Source organism: Scyliorhinus torazame, chromosome 4, assembly GCF_047496885.1.
Source record: "Scyliorhinus torazame isolate Kashiwa2021f chromosome 4, sScyTor2.1, whole genome shotgun sequence".
Classification (NCBI taxonomy): Eukaryota; Metazoa; Chordata; class Chondrichthyes; order Carcharhiniformes; family Scyliorhinidae; genus Scyliorhinus; species Scyliorhinus torazame.
In genome coordinates this window covers 68,789,435-68,810,624 of record NC_092710.1, presented here as the reverse complement: position 1 = coordinate 68,810,624, position 21,190 = coordinate 68,789,435, and the positions used below count along the sequence as shown (strand labels likewise).

Genomic DNA, 21,190 nt, shown 5'->3' with positions numbered 1-21,190 from the left:
TTCCCCCCGTTCTTTACCACCACTACTTGAGCTCTCCAGGGACTGTTGCTAGCTTCAATGACCCCTTCCCTCAGTAGCCTTTGGACCTCTGACCTGATGAAGGTCTGCTCCTGGTGGCGACGGGCTTGCAATCCGGGGTGAGGTTCGCAAACAGGGAAGGCAGGTCAACCTTAAGGGTCACAAGGCCGCAGACAGTAAGGGGGGGGGGGGGGGGGGCATAGGGCCGCCGAATTTGAAGGTCAGGCTTTGCAAGTTACATTGCGCAGCTACACTTCTGGGTTTGGATTGCCAGAGGTGTGGCAGGACATAAAGGCGGAACTGCTTGAATTTCCTGCCTTGGACAGTGAGGTTTGCTAGGCTGAACCCCTTTATCTCCACCGAGTGTGACCTGGAGGCCAGGGAGATTCTTTGGTTTACAGGGTGGGTAACAAGTGAACAGCGCCTTATCGTGTCGGGGTGTATAAAGCTTTCCGTGCACCCAGAGTGAATCAGGCAGGACGTCTTGTGGCCGTTGATGAAGACCGTCGTTGTTGCTGTTGCGAGTGTCCGAGGTCGATTTTGGTCCAGAGTCACCGAGGCCAGATGAAGTAGTTGCGGGTTTTGATCAGGCAGCGTGTAGTCGGCCGTGCTGGGGTCCCGGGGCCCCATCCAAGATGGCGTCTCCCATGGGTCTCACATGGTGATAGGGGATGGAAAATGGCGGCAGGGATGGACAAAATGACGGTGCCCATCCGTCCAGCGTGGTGTCCGAGGGGCAAGATGGTCGCACGTGGCCCTAGGATAGGGGGATGGCGGTGAGTGCTGGCCACCTGGGGCCCGAAGAGAAGGTGGACGGAGCGGTCCGGAGTCGCTGGAGACCGCAGCCACGGCTTGTGCCTGGCAGACCCCCACAAAATGGCCCTTCTTGCTGCACCCTTTGCAGGTGGAGGTGCGGGCCGGGCAGCGCTGCGTGGGTGCTTCACCTGCCCACAGAGGAAACAGTGGGGCCCGACGGAGTTAGTGGGCCGTCTTACAGCGCAGGCCTGCGGGGACACGGGGAAGGTCTGTGGGGCTGCCGCTGCGGGATGCCACGCAGCCCAGGGGGCTGCTGCGCGGTTGGACGCATAGGATTGCGCATTTCTGAAGACAACGCCCATGGACCCTGCCAGGGCCCGTTCCTCTCTAAGTCCCAGGGTGTCTTTTTCTAAGAGTCTTTGGCGGATCTCTGAGGAGCTAATACCTGCTACGAAGGCATCCCGGATTCCAAGTTCCATGTGCTCGCTCCCCGAAACTTGCGGGCAGCTACAGTTTCTGCCCAGCACCAGTAGCGCACGGTAGAACTCCTCCAACGATTCCCCGGGGCTTTGCCATCTAGTTGCAAGCAGGTGACGTGCATAGACCTGATTTACAGGGCAGATATAATGTCCTTTTAACAGTTCAATCGCAGCATCGAAGTCCTCCGCCTCCTCGAAGAGGGTGTAGATCCCAGGGCTTACCCTTGAGTGCAGGAGATGCAGTTTCTGTTCTCCTGAGGGTGTGCCTCCGGCCGTCTCGTGGTAGTCTTTAAAGCACGCCAGCCAGTGCTTAAAGATCGCCGCCGAGTTCTCCGTGTGAGGGCTGAGTTGTAGACACTCCGGCTTGATTCGGAGATCCATCCTTTCAGCTTAAGTATAGTCTATTAAATTGATGTACGATCAATTACTATTAAAGATGAGGTAGTAACATAACTGAAGGCTTTAATAGACTAGAACTGTTCCCCAGCAGCTTCGGTGGGCTGCTGGGATGGCACCGGTTCTTATACCCCGCCTGTCAGGCAGAGCTACATACCAAACAGCCAATGGTAAACTCCTAGGTTTAACCAATGGTCTTAGCCTCTCGGATACTGTAATACCTGATACCACACATACATTATTTACATTAGTGGGTATCACACAGTCTTTTTTGAGAAGTGTACTTAATGGGACTTTTAACAATCAGCAATAAGCATTTTACACAACTTTACATACGTATTTACAATTATTGCCTGGACTTGGGATGACTTCTGGGCACTGATACTGAGCAGGAATCCTGGGTACTTTACCCCCAAACCCAGGAATACTGAGTGCAATTGTCAATGTCCCTCTGCAGCCCAGACTGATTCCCACCCTGGGTCCTTCATCTTTGTACATTTATTTCCCTCATGCCCCATTGGGGAACATTCATCCCCGGATATCCTGCAGAGGCAGCGCTGTGGGGCCGGGAGGCGGAGTCTGTTGACCCTGTTGCTGGTCCTCTGATGTCACAATGGGAGATGACACTCACTGAGCTCGAGCTGGAAACTGGGAAACGGCCAATAGGATTTCAACCTGGTGCCCAGCCGGTTAAAGGGGAGGGACAGGAAATCAGAGTAAAATGTTCAGAGAATGAGAGCAGGATTGGTTGTAAATTGTAATTTTCACACTGTCACAATCAGTCCCACTCTGAATGCCTGCAGTGATTTCAAGAGTCTTTTCACATTTGGACTGAATTTATTCCACCGCAACCTGAAACAGATTAAAGATTAAGCATGAAAGAAACAGATTGAACATTAGTGTAAATAACAGGGAGAATATAACAGTCAAAGACTGTTAACCATAAATGTGACTGAATCCGATTTCTGTTTTGTATTGTCATGGGATCAGGACCATATGATTACCCATACCTCCCTGGAATATGAACTTCCCCTTTAAGACAGGCAAGCCTTCCCCTTTAATGGTCGGGTTTCCCCTTGACAAGGAGAGTCCCGGCCTAGCTTTCATCGATGCGTTCTGCCGACTGCATATTCAATACTGGAGATGAGGAGTCAGTGGAGCTCCCGTCGACAACGGTTGCTATACGCCCAGCACACCACATCTCGGCTTCTGCAGGCCCCACTACAAACCACTGAAATGCCACTCATAGGAAAGCTGGAACCGTTTGATGCAGGTACAGATAATTGGGGGTAATATGTTGAACGCATGGGCTATTTTCTTTGAATGAATACACAAAAATGCACATTACTGGCGAAGCACAAAAAACTGTTATATTACTGACTGCTTGTGGAGGGCCCACCTACAGTGTGATAAAGAGCTTGGCTCACCTGGACGCCCCAGAGTCCTGGCCGTTCGCTGCCCTGGTGACCCTGGTGGGGGAGTATTTTGACCCCAAACCACCACTCATCATACGCCGTTTCCGGTTCCTCACAGTTGCTCATGACTGACTTCCTGGCTCACCTCCAAAAACTGGCTGCGACTTGCAAATTCAGAGTGACATTGAATAAGACACTCGGGGATTGTTTGGTGTGTGGACTCTGCAATGCGGCCACGCAATGGAAACTACTAGCTGAGGCCCACCAGGACCTGCAATGCACGGTGGTAATAGCTATCTTTTGAGAAAGCACCAAACAAGGGGTCCAGCAACTCCAGGGACTGACAGCGCTCATTCTGAGATGCCATAGCAAGCGCCAATCGCACTCGGCGAGACTTGAGGAGACCGGTCCCCGACAACGGGACACATATCGGAGGGGCACGGACTGCCACAATAGAGGCCGGAGACAACGCCTGATGTTCTCCCCTGAGCAGGAGTAACAGGAATATGACCACCAGCCCGCAACGCGACACAGGAACCAGAGAGACAGGAGGCGCCGCGAGGATGTACTCGTCTGCCGACCCACCAGGCCCGACCACCTCCAGGTGGCAGGGCTTACTACGTGGAAGATGCAGGCAGCACTGACCAGCAGTTACCCTGCATGGCTGTACCAAAACTAATGCCCATCAGATCTCCCGGCTGATTAATGGACACCCAATCTGCATGGAACTCAACACTGGGGCAGCAGTATCGGTGGTCAGTCGCTGTACATTCAACCGCATTTGGTCTGGCCTTCTATCGCTTACCCTGTCGGGTACCAATGCGAGGTCGGCTTCTGGGAACCGTTGGCAATAGCGGCCACTTCTGGTCGAGTATGGTCAATAGCCTGCAAACCATCCACTGGTGGTGGTCCTTGCTTGTTGGGGCATGACGGCTACGCCACTTGCGGTTAGATTGGCAGCGGATGTGGCGCATGCACCCACATGGCACTGAGGGAGTTCTGACGAGGTTTCCATCGGTATTCCAGGATGGCTTAGGCACCATAAACCGAGCTGTGGTCCGAATAAGTGTGGATCCCAGGTTCGACCGTGCTACTTCTGCACCTGACCTGTCCCATAGGCCTTACGAACCAAGGTGGATGCTGACTTGGACCGGTTGGAGAACTTGGGCATCATCCACCTGGTACGGTTCTTCGACTGGGCAGCGCGAGTTGTCCGAGTCATGAAACCACATGGAACGGTACGCATATGTGGCGACTATAAAATGACGGTCAACCGGGTGCCGCGACTGGACCATTACCCAGTTCACTGGATCGATAACCTTTACGCAAAGCTCAGCAGAGGGTGCACATTTACGAAACTGAACATGAGTCATGCTCACCTCCAGTTGGTCCTGGTCCCCAAGTCCAGACGCTTTGTAACCGTGAACACACACAGGGGGCTATATGAACCCATCCGCCTGCCCTTTGGAGTTTCCTCCGCACGTGCGGTATTCCAGCAAGTAATGGAGAACATGCTGCGAGGCCTGCCCATGTGGCAGTCGATCCCGACGACGTCGAGATCATGAGTTCATCGACCAGGAGCATTTGGCTGGAGCGTTTTGAGGCTGTCAGTGTCTGCCTCCAGTGGGAGAAATGTGTAATCAACTCCGCCAAAGCAATGTACCTCGGCTACCACGTAGACTGCCATGACCGGTGGAAGTGAAGGTACAAGCAATTTGGCAGGCTTTTGTACCAGGTGGCTCAAAGGAACACTGTTCGTTCCTGGGAATGGTAAACCTCCATGGCAAGTTCCTCCCAAACCTAGCCACCACATTTGCCCCCCTCCACCTTTTGTTGAAGAAGGGGCAACACTAGGAGTGAGGCCGAGAGCAGCAAGCGTCTTTCGTCAAGGTGAAACAACAACTCTCCTCATCAAGACCGCTAACTCGCTTCGACCCATCCCGACCAATCCTGTTAACCTGCAACGCTTATCCATATGGCATCGGGGCCATCCTTGCCCATGAAATGGACGACGGATCTGAACTTCCCATCGTCTCCGCCTCAGAAACGTTGGCAGACACAGAGAAGCGGTATGCCCAGATCGAGAAGGAGGGTTTGGCTGTCATATTCGGGTCAAGAAATTCCATCAATATGTTTACGGGCATCGCATCACCGTTCTCACGGACCGCGAGCCCCGCCTAGGGCTCAAGAAGAATCGGGATTCCCCCCCACTCTTTCTGCCCGCATCCAGCAATGGGCATTGCTGCTCGCAGCGTGCGACTATGTACTGGAGCACTGCTCCGCGACCATGATTTCCCATGCTGAGGCGCTAAGCCATCTGACCCTGCTGACTAGGCCACCTAAACTAGTGACAGCCAGCGAGGTCATTGCCACCCTCCATTTTATGGACTCGCGACCGGTCACGGAAACCCACATCCGCAGGTGGACACAGACTGATCCTCAGCTATCCCACATCCGTCACATGGTGCAGGATAGGGCTCAGCACAGGGTTGTACCCCAGTACCTAAAGGCCTACGCCACAAAGATGCAGGAGCTTAGCATGCTCCTTTGGGGTACCTGCATGGTTGTCCCCCAACATGGACAAGACCTGCTCCTGAAGGACCGCCACAATGGTCACCCTGGTGTGTCCGAGATGGAAATGTTAGCTCAAAGCTACATTTGGTGTCCCGACATCGATGCGGACATTGAGCAGGTGTCCAAGCACTGCATCCAGTGTCAGGGACACCAGTATGTGTCTCCTGCGGACCCGCTCCATCCGTAGGAATGGCCAGGTCGTCCATGGTCTTGCCTCCATATAGATTTTAAGGGCCCCTTTCAAGGGGCAATGTTCCTCATCCTCGTCGATGCCCACTCAAGCTGCATGGAGGTCCTCAAGATTCAGGCAACAATATGGCCCAGAACACCATCGAGAAACTCCGGCACATTTTCAGCACACACGGCATGTCCAAGGTGCTCGGATCGGACAATGGTATGACGTTTACGAGTATGGAATTTGCGGCATTCATGTCTGCCAATGGGATCAGTCATGCGAGGACCTCCCCATACCACCCAGCTCAAATGGGTTGGCCGAGCAGGCTGTGCAAACCTTTAAGGTTGGCATGAAAAAAAAACATTGGGATCCTGGGAGACCCACTTAGCAAGATACTTATTCTGCTCCCTGACAACCCCGCATGCCACGGTGGGCATCGCGCCAGCTGAAATGTTGATGGGTCACCGACACCGCACCTGTTTGAATCTCGTTCTTCCAAATATTGCCAGAATGTGCCACTACGCTGAGGACCCAACCAAGGCAGACACAGGTTGCCATAGGCCACTGTTTGAGTTCGCACCAGGAGTCACAGTACAAGTCTGGAACATTGGAGGAGATGTTGCTTGGAACTCAGGTGTCATGTTGTTAACACAGGTCCATTTGTAAGCAAATATGGGCACAGGGTTGCGGGTTGAATCGCCAACCCCCTCCGAAGCCGGGTGCTGGATTATCCCGTCATACCGGCTGTTGATTCCGACGTCGCATCTTCACAACTGTCCCAGCCACCCCTGTGAACACTAACACTCCTGGCTCCGCAGGTTGCTGAGGATTTAGCGGTAGTTTTTGAGGACACGGAGATGCCGGACGAAATTTCGCCTAGCTTCGACTCGGAAACAGTGATGGATATTCTGCCGCCGCAGGAGGTGCCCCTGCTGGCTCCCTCAGGCACGCGGGCATTGCCGCCATTGCCCAGACGCTTGTCACGTAAACGCCACTCTCCGGTGCAATATACGCCTCCTGACGCCGCGAGGTCGGCGCCCGCACGCCATCCACAGGCAAAACGGTCAAAAAGCACTTCCCCATGGATATGGATGTTGCTCCAGACATAGGAGGGGAGGGGAGTAGTATTATAACGTCAATCAAGGTCCCAGGTTCAGGACTATATGATTTCCCGTGACCTCCCAGAATATGAACTTCCCCTTTAAGACAGGCAGGCCTAACCCTTTAAGGGGGCGGGGCTTTACCTTTACAAGGAGAGTGCAGTTGTATAAAAACCCCGGCCTAGCTGCATGTCGAGGATGGAGACCCTGAGGGGAGTGGAGGAGCACTGTAATTGTTAGGAAATCAATCTCGTTCTGTAATTTCTATTTTCGACTAGGCGTTCTGCCTACCGCAGATTGAATAATTCCATTAAAAATTAATGCAAATAAACACTCACTCGATGACCATCAGACACTTGCAAGATCGTATGAGGCTGCTGAGAGTGGGGGAAGACTGGTCTGTCAAGATGTTTGAATCCAGGTACAGATCCGTCAGTGATTGGTTTTTGCTTAGAGCGGAGGCGAGATCCTCGACACAAGAATCTGAGAGACCAACCTGGCATAGGCTGGGGACCAGAGAGAAAAAAATAGCGATCAGGATAAATTCCCAGTGTTTTTAAGATTATTATTCATAACAATAATAATGTGCATTGTGAGACATTCAAGAACATAACTATAGAAGGAGAAATAATATTGATATAATATTAAGCTACATTTCAGTTCAATGAGGTTTCTTTAGAATTGGGAAAATGCGGTGACTTGACAGGATTTAAGCGACCAGGAAATGGGGCACAGGAGGCCAGAGAATGAACAAAATGGAAATGCAGGAGAGATCTTTTTTGTATTGGATTGGATTTCCATATTGTCATGTGTACCGAGGTACAGTGAAAAGTATTTTTTTGCGTACAGTTCAAACAGATCATTCCATACATGAAAAGAAAATACATAGGGTAAATATAAAATACACAATGTAAATACATAGACACAGGAATCAAGGGAAGCCAACAGGAGTGTAGTACTCCTCAGTAGAGAAGATGTGTGAAGAGATCAGATCAGTCCATTGAGACTCCATGCAGAGGCAATTGAAATGAGTGACCAGAAACAGAAGGAAGCAACAGGCGAGACCATGTTCGCGTAAGAAGACCCTGAGAATCAGACCCACAGCTTGACTAAGTCCATCGGCTAGCGAAGTATTATTAGTACAATAATTTAAGGGTAACAGTTTTACTGTTTGTTGAATAAAGTTATTTGATTCATACAGAAAGCTGTTCTTTGTTTGCCTCGGCAGTAAAGATACCTCGGTAAAATATCTGATTAATAAACTGGTCAAAGTGTCTGAGGTTTTACAGACACAACAGTGCTGATGGTGCAGAATGCACAGCCTGGGAGAGTGGTAGAGGTCGGTTGCCTCACTTCCTTTAAAAAGTACCTGGGTGAGCACTTGGCACATCATAAATTGAAGGCTATGGACGAAGTGCTGACAAACAGATTAGTTCGGATGGTCAGGTATTTTTAATATGGCGGTGCAGACCCAATGGCCAAAGGGCCTCTTCTGCATTGTATTTTCAGTGATTCAAGTAGTGTTCAACATGGAGGAGTACTGATTCATTGGCTGAGGGAAGGTTGTTGGTGTCAATGAGTACGAGGTTGCTTGCCCATTTTTGAGTTGATGCCATGAAACTTCACGTCTTGATTCAATCTTCAGAACTCCCAGGACAACTCTCTCCTGATTATCTACCGGGTATTGATAATTTGCATTGAACCTTTGCCTGAGACGAAGGCAGGAAATCAGTACATTATTCCAGTCATGGATATGGCCACCCAATTTCCAGAAGTTATACCTTTCAGAACAATTACAGCTAAAGTAGTAGTGGAAAAGCTGAGGCAGTTTTTCTCACTCTATGGCCTGCTCTTAGAAATACAATCTGACCAGGGTTCTAACTTTATGTCGAAACGTTTCCAGGACATAATTCGGCATTTGTTATCAAGCAACTAAAGTCGAGTGCCTATTACTCACATACTCAGAGAGCTTTGGAGAGATATCATCAGACTCTCAAAACCATGATTAGGGCCTATTGCCATGAATATTCAAGAGATTGGGACAAGGGATTTTTACTGTTTGCCAGCAGAGATTCTCCAAAGAAATCTACTGGGATTGGTCATTTGAATTGGTTTATGGCCATGAAATACGGTGTCTATTAAAGTTGATGAAAGAGACGTTTCTAAAACAAAAGGATGAATCCTCAATGTTGGATTACATGAGCATGTTTCTGGAAAGACTCATAGGAGCTTGTCAGGTAGCCCGAGAGCATTTAAAGGTTTCAGGAGCAGGGATGAAAATGTGGACAGACAGACATGTTAGGTCCAGACCATTCCAAGATGCAGATGAGGTACTGGTATTGTTGCCTTTGCAGGGTGAACCTCTGAAATCGTAGGAAGAAGGCCCAATTATGCCACATAAATATGCTGAAAAAATATAAATGCAGGGAAGAAGATAGGAAGGAACAAGTATGTCAGGTGGTAGAGGTTGTGGAAGAGGACAGAGATGGTAAGAGTGAGGTAGGGGAAGAGGTTGACAATTCATAGAGTGACTCTCCTGTGGTATGACTAGCAAATATGGTAATACTAGAATATTTTGATTCTGAGTTTACCTATTTAAATGAAGAATAATGAAAAGATTATAGAAGGATACTACAAAAGCATAAGCAGATTTGTCGGGACACACCGGGTGCGCTACACTAACTGTTCATGATGTGGAGGTAGGTGACTCCAACTTGATAAAACAACATCCATATCGACTGAACCCACAGAAATTATCTGAGCTAGAAGCCGAAATCTAATACATGTTGGAGCATTAGTTAATTGAGCCGAGTAAAAGTGGCTGGAGTTTGCCAGTCACTATTACCCAAACAGCATGGGGCAACCTGGTTCTGCATAGTCAATACCATCAGTAAAACAGATTTGTATCCGATTCGAAGGTTGGAGGATTGTATCAATAAGACAGGCAGTGCCTCATCCTGTTGAAAATCGATCTATTAAAGGGATATTGACAGGTTCCTTTGATGCCCAGGGCTAAGGAGATATCTGCCTATGTATCTCAGTGTATCAGGGTAAGATGATGCCGATTGGATTCAAAAACGTATGAGCTACATTCCGGTGACTCATGTACCAAGTAATGGCTCGAGTGCCTAACTGTGTGGTCTATTTGGACGATGTGGTAATTTACAGTAATTTTGTTTTTTTATAAATTTAGTGCACGCAATTCATTTTTTCCAATTAAGGGGCAATTTAGTGTGGCCAATCTGCCGAGCCTGCACATCTTTGGGTTGTGGGGTCGAAACTCATGCAAACACGGGGAGAATGTGTAAACTCCACACGGACAGTGACCCAGAGCCGGGATCGAACCTGCGACCTCGGCGTCGTGAAGCTGCAGGGCTAACCCACTGCGCCACCGTGCTGCCCGTCATTTACAGTAATACATGAAAGGAGCATGTGGAACAATTGGAACAATTCAAACAAATGTAGTTAGCCAATTTAGTTATCCATTTGGCCAAAAACGAGCTTGCCAAAATAAAAATGGCCAACCTAGGACACCTTGTGGGACAGGGATGAGTGGTATCCAGAACAGCCTAAGTAAGGGCATTACTAGATTTCCCCATTCCAAAAACCAATCCGGAGATTTGGAGGTTCCCGGCATCTGCAAGTTGGGAGGAAATTTGCACCTAACTTTAGTACCATAGCGGTATCTTTGTCCAACGTAATGCAGAAACAAGAAAAAAAATGGTATTGTCTGCAGAATGCCAAACAGCTTTTGAGAAATTGAGGGCTATATTCATCAGTGAACCAGTGTTGGCTGCCCGAGTCTTCAAAACACTTTAAAATTGGCAGGGATGCCAGCGACCTGGGGGCGGGGGCAGTGCTAATATAGGATGAGGAAGCAGCAATAGGTAGGTTGATGGGATACTTTTGGAAGAAACTCACTCCGTGCCAAAGAAAGCATTCGATCATTGAGAAGGAAGCCTGAGCATTTCCACTCGCCCTTCAACATTTTGAAGTGTATGTCCAGCATGACAATAAACAAAGCTTAGTCTATAACAGGGTTTTTCAAAGTGCGAGTTGTGACCTGTGGGTGAGGAATTGAACAAACGAATGTGATATAAAATAGTTAGTTCAAATATTAGTTACAGTAATGTGGACGTGATCAGTCTAATAGTAGTGAGTTCACAGACAAAGGATTTCAGAAACATGGCAAGGGGGGAGGGGTGTCTGGTGGAGGATGGGGAAAAGGATGCTGGGTAACAAGAGACCCAGGGTTAAAGAATGCGAAGTGAGCCAATCAGGATGTATGGCCAGGTCAGGAGGGGTATAGGATGGCCTATGGGAATCTTGTATGTGAAACGTGATGCCGTTTGAATGTATTTGTAGAGACTCCTTTGTCTCCAATAGCACTCGGTTCGGGAGACCCCAGGAGGCAGCTTGTGGTCTGGGTCTTTGTGAAGCGAGTCAGACTTGCAAGTTGGTTAAAAGTAAATAATACTATGCCTACAAATCCATTTAGAGTTTTATTGAGGCCAGAGTGACTGGTAAAGAAATTAATATTGTCATGGGGGGGTTTCGGGCTGGTGTCGGGGGGAGTCACGGAGCGATCGGTCGCGGTGTTCTCGATCAGGGGAGAATCCCCCAACAGACGCAACCGGATTTTAAATTGAGAATGCCAGCCGGACAAGGGATGGGATCCATTCGTATCCTATTCCAAGGTTGGAGGATTGCATCGATAGGATAGGCAGTGCCTCATTCCTGTTGAAAATCAATCTATTAAAGGTGGAGTCAAATATAGAGGATATACCAGGCAAGTCCAGTGTGTAGAGCAGACAGGGGTATGATAAGGCACATGGAAGAATTGGTAGGCTAAACTGCATTTATTTCAATGCAAGGAGCCTAACTGGCAAGACTGATGATCTCACAGTGTGGTGTGTAGCACATGGAATTATTACATTATTGCAAACACAGAAACTTGGTTAAAAGAAGGGCAAGACTGGCAGCTGAATGTCCTAGGGTATAGAATTTTCAGGCATGATAAGAGGGGGAAATAAAAGATGAAGAAGAATTGCATATTGATGAAGGAGAACATCACAACAGTACACAGGGCTGATACCTTATATCAGTGTTTTTCAAACTTTTTCTCCGGTGACCCATGTTTATTGAATGGTGAACTCTAACGACCCACATCACATTCACAAAAGATTCTCCATAGTTACTTTTACAAACACCACATCCATTGTTGGCCCCTCTGTATTATTCATATAAAATTGTAAATTGAGCTGCTATTTCACCTTAAACGACGCTCCACCCTAACACCTTGTTAAAGGGTGTAACTCAGGATTATGTGAATATTTTATATCTTCACACCCACTATTAGCATTTGGAGAATTGCCTGCAAGCGCTGGAAAGAGTAACAGGCTCAATATTGCACAGTTTTAATAACGGCATGTTCACTCGTTCAAAACTTAGCACGAGCTCGGATATGAAATTAAACTCAAAACTTCAGCAACAGGAGCCCTAACGGCTGAACTAAAAACACGGTTCAGACTGAATGTCACTGGATGTCTGTCAGTACTGTTTCCCAGGTAACTATGTATCAGGTAGAAAACATGCTGAAAAATAACAATGCTGGGCACAACTCAGCTTACCAATATGCAAAACGTACAGATACATTCCATTCCATACACCTGTAATCGGCTCCTGTATACGTGAGCGTAGTTTAGCCTCCAGTTAATGCCATCCTTGGCGAGCAATCGAATTCCCGATAAAGGTAGATGCAAAAGTCCTTGCGGTTCGTGAACCACGGCAGCTGATTGATTCCATGTAGGTACATGGCAGAGACAGATGCTTGGGTAGGTACATGGCAGAGACAGATGCTTGGAGACCTGGTAAGAGGGGGTGGATAGCGGCCGGGGGGAGATGATGTATAAAAGAAGCATTTTTGAAGAAGAACTCCAGTGTGAAGAGACAAGTCAGAAGTGGAAGAAGTGGACGTAGTGGCTTGTAGGGGTGGAGGAGGCTTTATGTCTAGGTTAACTGAGAGAATGATAAAAGACGCATGGGGTTTGGTAGTGACACGCTGAACAGAAGAAATAATACAGAACCTGACGCTGAACACAGTAGCGTGTTTAAATTTATTTGCAGGTCTGGAGATCCTCAGACATCCAAAGGAAGACCATGATCTGGAAAGAACCCTGCGGACTCCAACACACGGACGCGGCCATTGCCTCATCCGTATCTGTGACCTCATAGACATCATCCACTTACAGGCCTTCGATCCATCCACACCGGAGCATGGTCTGGACATCCACCAACCTGTGAAGCCAAACCGCAGCCCGACAGCGACCTGGAATGCTCGACCATGCAGACCCATCTACCGACGCAGGAACCACAAGCAAGGCAAGAAATCCTACATCCACAGGCCAACCAGAGTGAATAACCTCATTGGACACAACAGTACCCTTAACACCACATACTCACACTGTCTCCCAGGCTCGAAAAGAAGCAGTTACTCCGGGAAGCGTGGAAAATGTGCAGTCCTGCAGGTGCGAGTGAAACAATGCAGCCCAAAGTCCCTCTGCCAAGCTTACTCCTAGCACATGTCCAATCACTGGAAAACAAGCTAGACAAACTTAAAGCCAGACTCACTTTACAAAGAGAACGGAGGGACTGCTATGTGCTCTGTTTTACGGAGACAGGGCTCATTCCTGCTTCACCGGACTGTGCCCAACAACCAGAGGGGTTCTCAATCCATCGAATGGACCATGCAAGGTGAGGGGAGGTGGGATCTGCCTCCTAATCAACACCTACTGGTGCCTAGAAGTAGAACATTGGCGAGTTTCTGCTGCCCGCACCTAGAGTACCTGACACTAAAATGCCACCCCTACTACCTTCCGGGAGTTCAGCTCCGTTATCTTGACGGCAGTTTACATCCCACCCCATGCGGACGTGAAAATCGCGCTGAACGAAATATATGCCACCACAAATAGTCTTGAAACAAAACATCCCAAGGCCTTGTTCATCATGTCAGGGGACTTCATTCGGGCAAAGCTCAAGAGCATATTACCAAGTCACCATCAACACGTGACCTGTTCCACCAGAGGCCCACATCCTAGACCACCGCTACACAAATATCAAACATGTCTACCACTCTATTCCCCGCTCACACTTTGGCAAATCTGACCACAAGGCTGAGCTCCTGCTCCCGGGTTATAAACAAAAACTGATGTTGGAGAATCCATCTAAGAAAGTGGTGCAATGTTGGTCTGAGGAACCGCTTAGGAACTACGAGACTGCTAAGAGTCAGAGGACTGGTCAGTATTTAAAAATTCTGCAACCATCCTGAACGAGTATGCCGCTACTGACTTCATTAGTAAGTGTGTAGAAGGCTGTGTGCCAAAGAAGCAAATCCATGTGTTTCCCACCGGAAACTTGGATGAACGGAGATATCCACTACTGCTGAAGTCTCGGTCTGAGGAGTTGAAGTCAGGCGACCCTGACCTATAAAAGAAAGCCATATATGATCTAAGGAGATCCATCAAAGATGCCAAAAGACAGTACCGGAGCAAGCTTGAGTCCCTGGCTAGCCACATGGAACCCCGTCGACTATGGCAAGATCTGCAAGTCATAACGGGCTACAAGATGAAGGCATGTAAATTTGCGAGCTCCAACGCAGCCCTTCCTGATGAGCTCAATGCATTCTATGCCCACTTTGAGCAAGAGGTGAGCAAGAGCACGCCCTCCACCCTGCAAGCCTCGGATGAACTTGTATCTGAGGTCACCATTGCAGATGTCAGAGCAGCCCTCTAAGGTCAACCCACGGAAAGCCACTGGCCTGGATGGCATACCCGGACGAGCACTCAGGTGTTGCGCGGATCAGCTGGCGGGTGTATTCACAGACATCTTCAACCTCTCTTGACAACAATCTGAGGTCGCGATCTGATTCAAGAAGACGACCATCACCTATGTACCAAAGAAAAGCCAAGCAGTGTGCCTTAATGACTATCGTCCAGTGGATTTTACATCCATGATTATTTTTTTTTGGAAAATATATTTATTCAAATTTTTCAACAAATGTTCAACAAACCCCCCCACCCCCCCCCCCCACAACAAGAAAAAGAAACAAAAACACAACAAGCAGAAATTATACATTGGATTTCCCCCAAATACAATAACCCCCCATATAACAGTAGAAAACATAACTGGGAAAAAACAACTTAACGCAAACGCCACCCCAAAAGAAACCCCGCCGCCCCTGGGCTGCTGCTGCTGACCGCCTCCTAACGCTCCGCGAGATAGTCTAGGAACGGTTGCTACTGCCTGGAAAACCCTTGCACAGACCCTCGCAAGTAAAACTTTATCCTCTCCAGCTTGATGAATCCTGCCATGTCATTGATCCATGCTTCCACACTAGGGGGCTTTGCATCTTTCCACAGTAACAAAATCCTCCACCGGGCTACCAGGGACGCAAAGGCCAGAATACCAGCCTCTTTCGCTTCTTGCACCCCCGGCTTGTCCGATACCCCAAATAATGCTAATCCCCAGCTCGGCTTGACCCGGGCATTCACCACCTTGGACATAGTCCTCGCAAAACCCCTCCAAATCCCATCCAGCGCCGGGCACGACCAGACCATATGGACGTGATTTGCTGGGCTCCCCGAGCACCTCCCACATCTGTCCTCCACCCCAAAGAACCTACTCAACCTTGCCCCTGTCATATGCGCTCTGTGAGTAACTTTAAACTGTATTATTCTGAGCCTGGCGCAAGAGGAGGAAGAGTTAACCCTACTCAGGGCATCAGCCCACAGACCCTCATCTATCTCCTCCCCAAGCACCTACTCCCACTTGCCCTTCAACTCCTCCACCGAGGCCTCCTCCTCTTCCTGCAGCTCCTGGTAAATCGCCGAAACCTTGCTTTCTCCAACCCATACACCCGAAATCACCCTGTCCTGAATCCCACGTGTTGGAAGCAGTGGGAATTCCCTCACCTGCCGCCTCACAAACGCCCTCACTTGCATGTACCTGAAAGCGTTTCCCGGGGGAGCCCACACTTCTCCTCCAGCGCCCCGAGGCTCGCAAACGTCCCATCGATGAACAGGTCCCCCATTCTTCTGATCCCTGCCCGATGCCAACTCCGAAACCCCCCATCCATCCTTCCCGGGACAAACCGATGATTCTCCCGAATCGGGGACCAAACTGAGGCTCCCACCTCGCCCCTATGTTGCCTCCACTGCCCCCAGATCTTCAGCATCGCCGCCACCACCGGACTCGTGGTGTACCTTGTTGGCAAGAGTGGCAGCGGTGCCGTCACCAGCGCCCTCAGGCTCGTGCCCACACAGGACGCCATCTCTAGCCTCTTCCACGCCGCCCCCTCTCCCTCCATTACCCACTTACGGATTATCGCCACATTGGCTGCCCAATAATAGCCACATAGATTCGGCAGCGCCAGCCCCCACCTGTCCATGCTACACTCCAGAAACACCCTCTTCACCCTCGGGGTCTTATTCGCCCACACAAATCCCATTATGCTCCTGCTTACCCGTTTGAAAAAGGCCTTGGGGATCAAAATGGGAAGGCACTGGAACACAAAGAGAAACCTCGGATGGACCGTCATTTTGATCGACTGCACCCTACCCGTTAGTGAGAGTGGCAGCATATCCCATTTTTAAAAATCCTCCTACATCTGCTCCATGAACCTCGTCAAATTGAGCTTATGCAGGGCCCCCCAACTCCTAGCTACTTGGATTCCCAGGTACCGAAAGCTCCTTTCCGCCCTCTTCAGTGATAGCTCATCGATCCCCCTTCCCTGGTCCCCTGAATGCACCACAAAGAGCTCACTCTTCCCTACGTTGAGATTGTATGCCGAAAAGTCCCCAAACTCCCTAAAAATCCGCATGACCTACGCCATCCCCTCCACTGGATCCGCAATATACAACAACAGGTCATCGGCATACAATGACACTCGGTGTTCCTCTCCCCCCCCCCCGAACCAATCCCCTCCATTTCCTGGACTTCCTCAGTGCCATGGCCAGCGGCTCAATTGCCAGTGCAAACAACAAGGGGGAAAGGGACACCCCTGCCTCGTCCCCCGGTACAGCCGAAAGTACTCCGACCTCCGCTGGTTAGTAGCCACACTCGCCACAGGGGCTCTATATAGCAGCTTGACCCAACTGATGAACCCCTCCCCGAATCCAAACCTCCGCAACACTTCCCAAAGATACTCCCATTCCACCCGATCAAAGGCCTTCTCCGCGTCCATAGCTGCCACTACCTCCACTTCCACCTCCACCGAGGGCATCATAATCACATTGAGGAGCATTCACACATTAGTATTTAGCTGCCTATCCTTCACAAATCCCGTCTGGTCCTCATGAATCACCCCCGGGACACAGTCCTCAACTCTCGTAGCCAGCACCTTCGCCAGCAACATTACGTCAACATTGAGGAGCGAGATCGGTCTATACACATTGCAATGGATCCTTGTCTTGCTTCAAAATCAAAGAAATCCGCGCCCTGCACATTGTCGGGGGCAAGGTCCCCTCCTCCCTCGCCTTATTAAAGGTCCTCAATAGCAACGGGCCCAGCAGGTCCACGTATTTCCTGTAAAATTCAACCGGGAACCCATCCTGCCCCGGGGCCTTCCCCGCCTGCATGCTCCGCAATCCTTTAACCAGCTCCTCCAGCCCAATCGGTGCCCCCAAACCAGCCACCTGCTCCTCCTCCACCCTCGGGAACCTCAGCTGATCTAGGAATCGTCGCATCCCCTCCTCCCCCGCTGGGGGCTCTGACCTGTACAGATCCCCATAAAAGTTCCTAAATACCTGCTTTATTCTCACCGCACTCCGCACCGTATTCCCCCCTCTATCCCTAACTCCACCAATCTCCCTCGCTGCCTCCCTCTTACGAAGCTGATGTGCCAGCATCCGACTCGCCTTCTCCCCATACTCATACGCTGCCACTTGTGCTTTCCTCCACTGTGCCTCTGCTTTCCCCATGGTCATCAGGTCAAATTCCGTCTGGAGGTTCCGTCGCTCCCTAAGTAGCCCCTCCTCGGGGGCCTATGCATAACTCCTGCCCACCCTTAAAATCTCCCGCACCAACCTCTCCCTCTCTCTTCTCCCTGTGGGCCCTAATGGAGATTAGCTCTCCCCTGACCACCGTCTTCAACGCCTCCCAGACTACCCCACCTGCACCTCCCCATTGTCATTGGCCTCCAAGTATCTTTCAATACACTCCCACACCCGCCCGCACCCCCCTCATCCGCCAACAGTCCCACATCGAGGATCCACAGCAGGCGCTGGTCCCTCTCCTCCCGCAACTCCAGCTCCACCCAATGCGGGGTGTGGTCCAAGATGGCTATGGCCGAATATTCCGTTCCCTCCACTTTCGGGATTAACGCCCTACTCAAGATGAAAAAATCTATCCGGGAGTAGGCTCTATGGAGGTGGGAAAAAAAGGAAAATTCCCTGGCCAGCAGCCTGACAAACCTCCATGTATCCACTCCCCCCATCTGGTCCATAAACCCCCTGAGCACCTTGGCCGCAGCCAGCCTCTTACCCGTCCTGGACCTAGAACGGTCCAGTGCTGGGTCCAGCACCGTGTTGAAGTCCCCCCCCCCATTATCAAGCTTCCTACCTCCAGATCCGGAATCCGACCCAGCATGCATTTCATAAATCCGGCATCATCCATATTCGGGGCATATACATTCACCAGTACCACCCGCATCCCCTGCAACCTACCACACACCATCACATATCGACCTCCATTATCCGCTACAATATTTAGTGCCTCGAACGACACCCGCTTCCCCACCAGTATTGCAACATCCATCATTATTAAGTGCTTCGAAAGGTTAGTCATGGAACAAATCAATTCCAGCCTCCCGGATTGCCTTGATCCACTACAGTTCGCCTACCGCTGCAACAGTTCCACAGCAGACACAATCTCCCTGGCCCTGCACTTAACCCTGGAACACTTAGATAACAAAGACACCCATGTCAGATTCCTATTTATTGATGACAGCCTTCAACACCATTATTCCTACAAAACTCATCTCCAAACTCCGTGGCCTGGGCCTCGACTCCTCCCTCTGCCACTGGATCCTGAACTTCCAAATCCACTGGCCACAATCAGTAAGGATAGGCAATAGCACCTCCTCCACGATCATCCTCAACACCGGTGCCCCATAAGGCTGTGTCCTCAGCCCCCGATTATACTCTTTATGTACCTATGACTGTAGCCAAATTCCCCTCCAACTCGATTTTCAAATTTGCTGATGGCACCACCATAGGAGTCTGATCTCAAACAATGACAAATCAGAGTCCAGGAATGAGGTAGAGAATCTGGTGAACTGGTGCAACGACAATAATCTCTCCCTCAATGTCAACAAAACAAAGGAGATTTGTCATCGACCAGGAAGCATAGTGGAGAACATGCCCCTGTCTACATCAATGGGAACGAAGTAGAAAGGGTCGAAAGCTTCAAGTTTTTAGGTGTACAGATCACCAACAAGATATCCTGGTCCCCCCATGCCGACACTATAGTTAAGAAAGCCCACCAAAGACTCTACTTTCTCAGAACACCAAGGAGATTTGGCATGTCAGCTGCGACTCTCACCAACTTTTACAGATGCACCACAGAAAGCATTCTTTCTGGTTGTATCACAGCTTGGTATGGATCCTGCTCTGCACAAGACCGCAGGAAACTACTAAAGGTCGGGAATGTAGCCCAATTCATCACGCAAGCTAGCCTCCCATCCATTGACTCTGTCTACAATTCACGCCGCCTGGAAACACATACTTGTGACAATAAGTGATTTGCATTTTATTTCATAATTAAGGACCCCAGGCACCCCGGACATACTCTCTTCCACCTTCTTACATCAGGAAAAGGATACAAAGGTTTGAGGTCACGTACCCATTGACTCAAGAACAGCTTCTTCTCTGCTGCCATCAGACTTTTGAATGGACCTACCTCGTCTTAAGTTGATCTTTTCTCTGCACCCTAGCTATGACTGTAACATTACATTCTGCAGTCTCTCCTTCCTTCCCCATGTACAGTATGCGTTGTCTGTGTAGCATGCAAGAAACAATACTTTTCACTGCATACTAATAAATGTGACAATAATAAATCAAATCAAATCAAATCAACGAACTGCCACCCAAAGAGAATTTTACACGTCTCTGACAGCAAACTGCCCAACTACACTGTGGCCCAGAGAGGCAAGGAAGTCCACGATACTAGCTTCTACATTAGCCTCGTGTGGTCATACATTGTACTGCAGTGAGAATTACCTAGAGAGAAAACGGAAAAAATGGTCAGGCGATCATTGGGCTCCATTTTTGTTGACCTTTTGGTGACCCATTCTACACCATTCTGCAAGCCATCCTCGGGTCGCGACCTCCACTTTGAAAATCAATGTCTTATATGGTTCCTCAAAAGAAGCCATATGGGTAGAACGTGGTAACAAAAAGGGGGTGATCACATTGCGGGGAGTGTACTTTGTAGCCACCAAAGAGTAAGGGAGAGATAGAAGGGCAGAAATCGCACAGAATAATCACAGAATAATGAAGAGGCCCTTCAGTCCATTGAGTCTGTATCGACGCAGTCAGCTGGGGGAGTGTGACCAGGAGGACTGGCCGCCAGTGCCGGAAGAAGGTCTACGACCTCCACCGGGCAGCCAGAGTGAGTTGACACCAATGCCCTCAACCCCTGACCCCCCAAGGGAGCATCCACCCCTCTCCAACCCCCAGGTGTCCCCCAATCCTCCCTCCACCCCCTCACCCTTGATTCCACTCCACACACCACTTCAACCCTACCTCCACCCGAAACCACCCTTCTCGACAGACTGTCAACCTCACTGGCGGATATCATCACTACCAGGCTGCTCTTGATGAGGTTCTACGGGACATGACCTGCTCTCAGATGAGAATGGCTGAAGCACTGCAGAGCTTGTCCAAGTTGTAGTGCCGAGGCATTGCAGAGTATGTCCCAGTCATTGAGGAGCATCGCCGAGGGCGTCGGCACGATGGTGCAGACATTGGGGAACCGCCAGGGCTGGCAGAGCCAGATAATGCAGGGGCAGCTGGAGCTCAAACAAGCTGCCCCTCCATCCAAAGGTGGACCTCAGGGCCCTACGGGCACCAACCAGGAGGAGGGGCTGCAAACCCAGGACCATCCCATGGGGCGGCGAAGGTGGCCACCAGCTCCTCTGAATTCCACCCCATCAGATGAGGCCATGTGTCGGGGTCAGCACATGGGACATGGAGGCAGGGCCCTCCGGCTCCAGAGCCCCCA

The 21,190-nt window shown here is 49.9% G+C and overlaps 1 protein-coding gene across 1 annotated transcript in view; it reads right to left on the bottom strand.

Moving 5' to 3' along the window:
* Positions 1-567: 567 nt before the first annotated feature.
* Positions 568-21,190, bottom strand: part of LOC140410290 (NACHT, LRR and PYD domains-containing protein 3-like) — a 71,925-nt gene continuing 51,302 nt past the window's right edge. Inside the window, exons 7-8 of the mRNA XM_072498269.1 lie at positions 7,252-7,419; positions 568-2,501 (exon numbers count right to left, since the gene is read on the bottom strand). Of these exons, the coding sequence (XP_072354370.1) occupies positions 2,414-2,501; positions 7,252-7,419 (256 nt within the window). The 3' untranslated portion in view covers positions 568-2,413. The remainder of the gene's footprint in view (positions 2,502-7,251; positions 7,420-21,190) is intronic.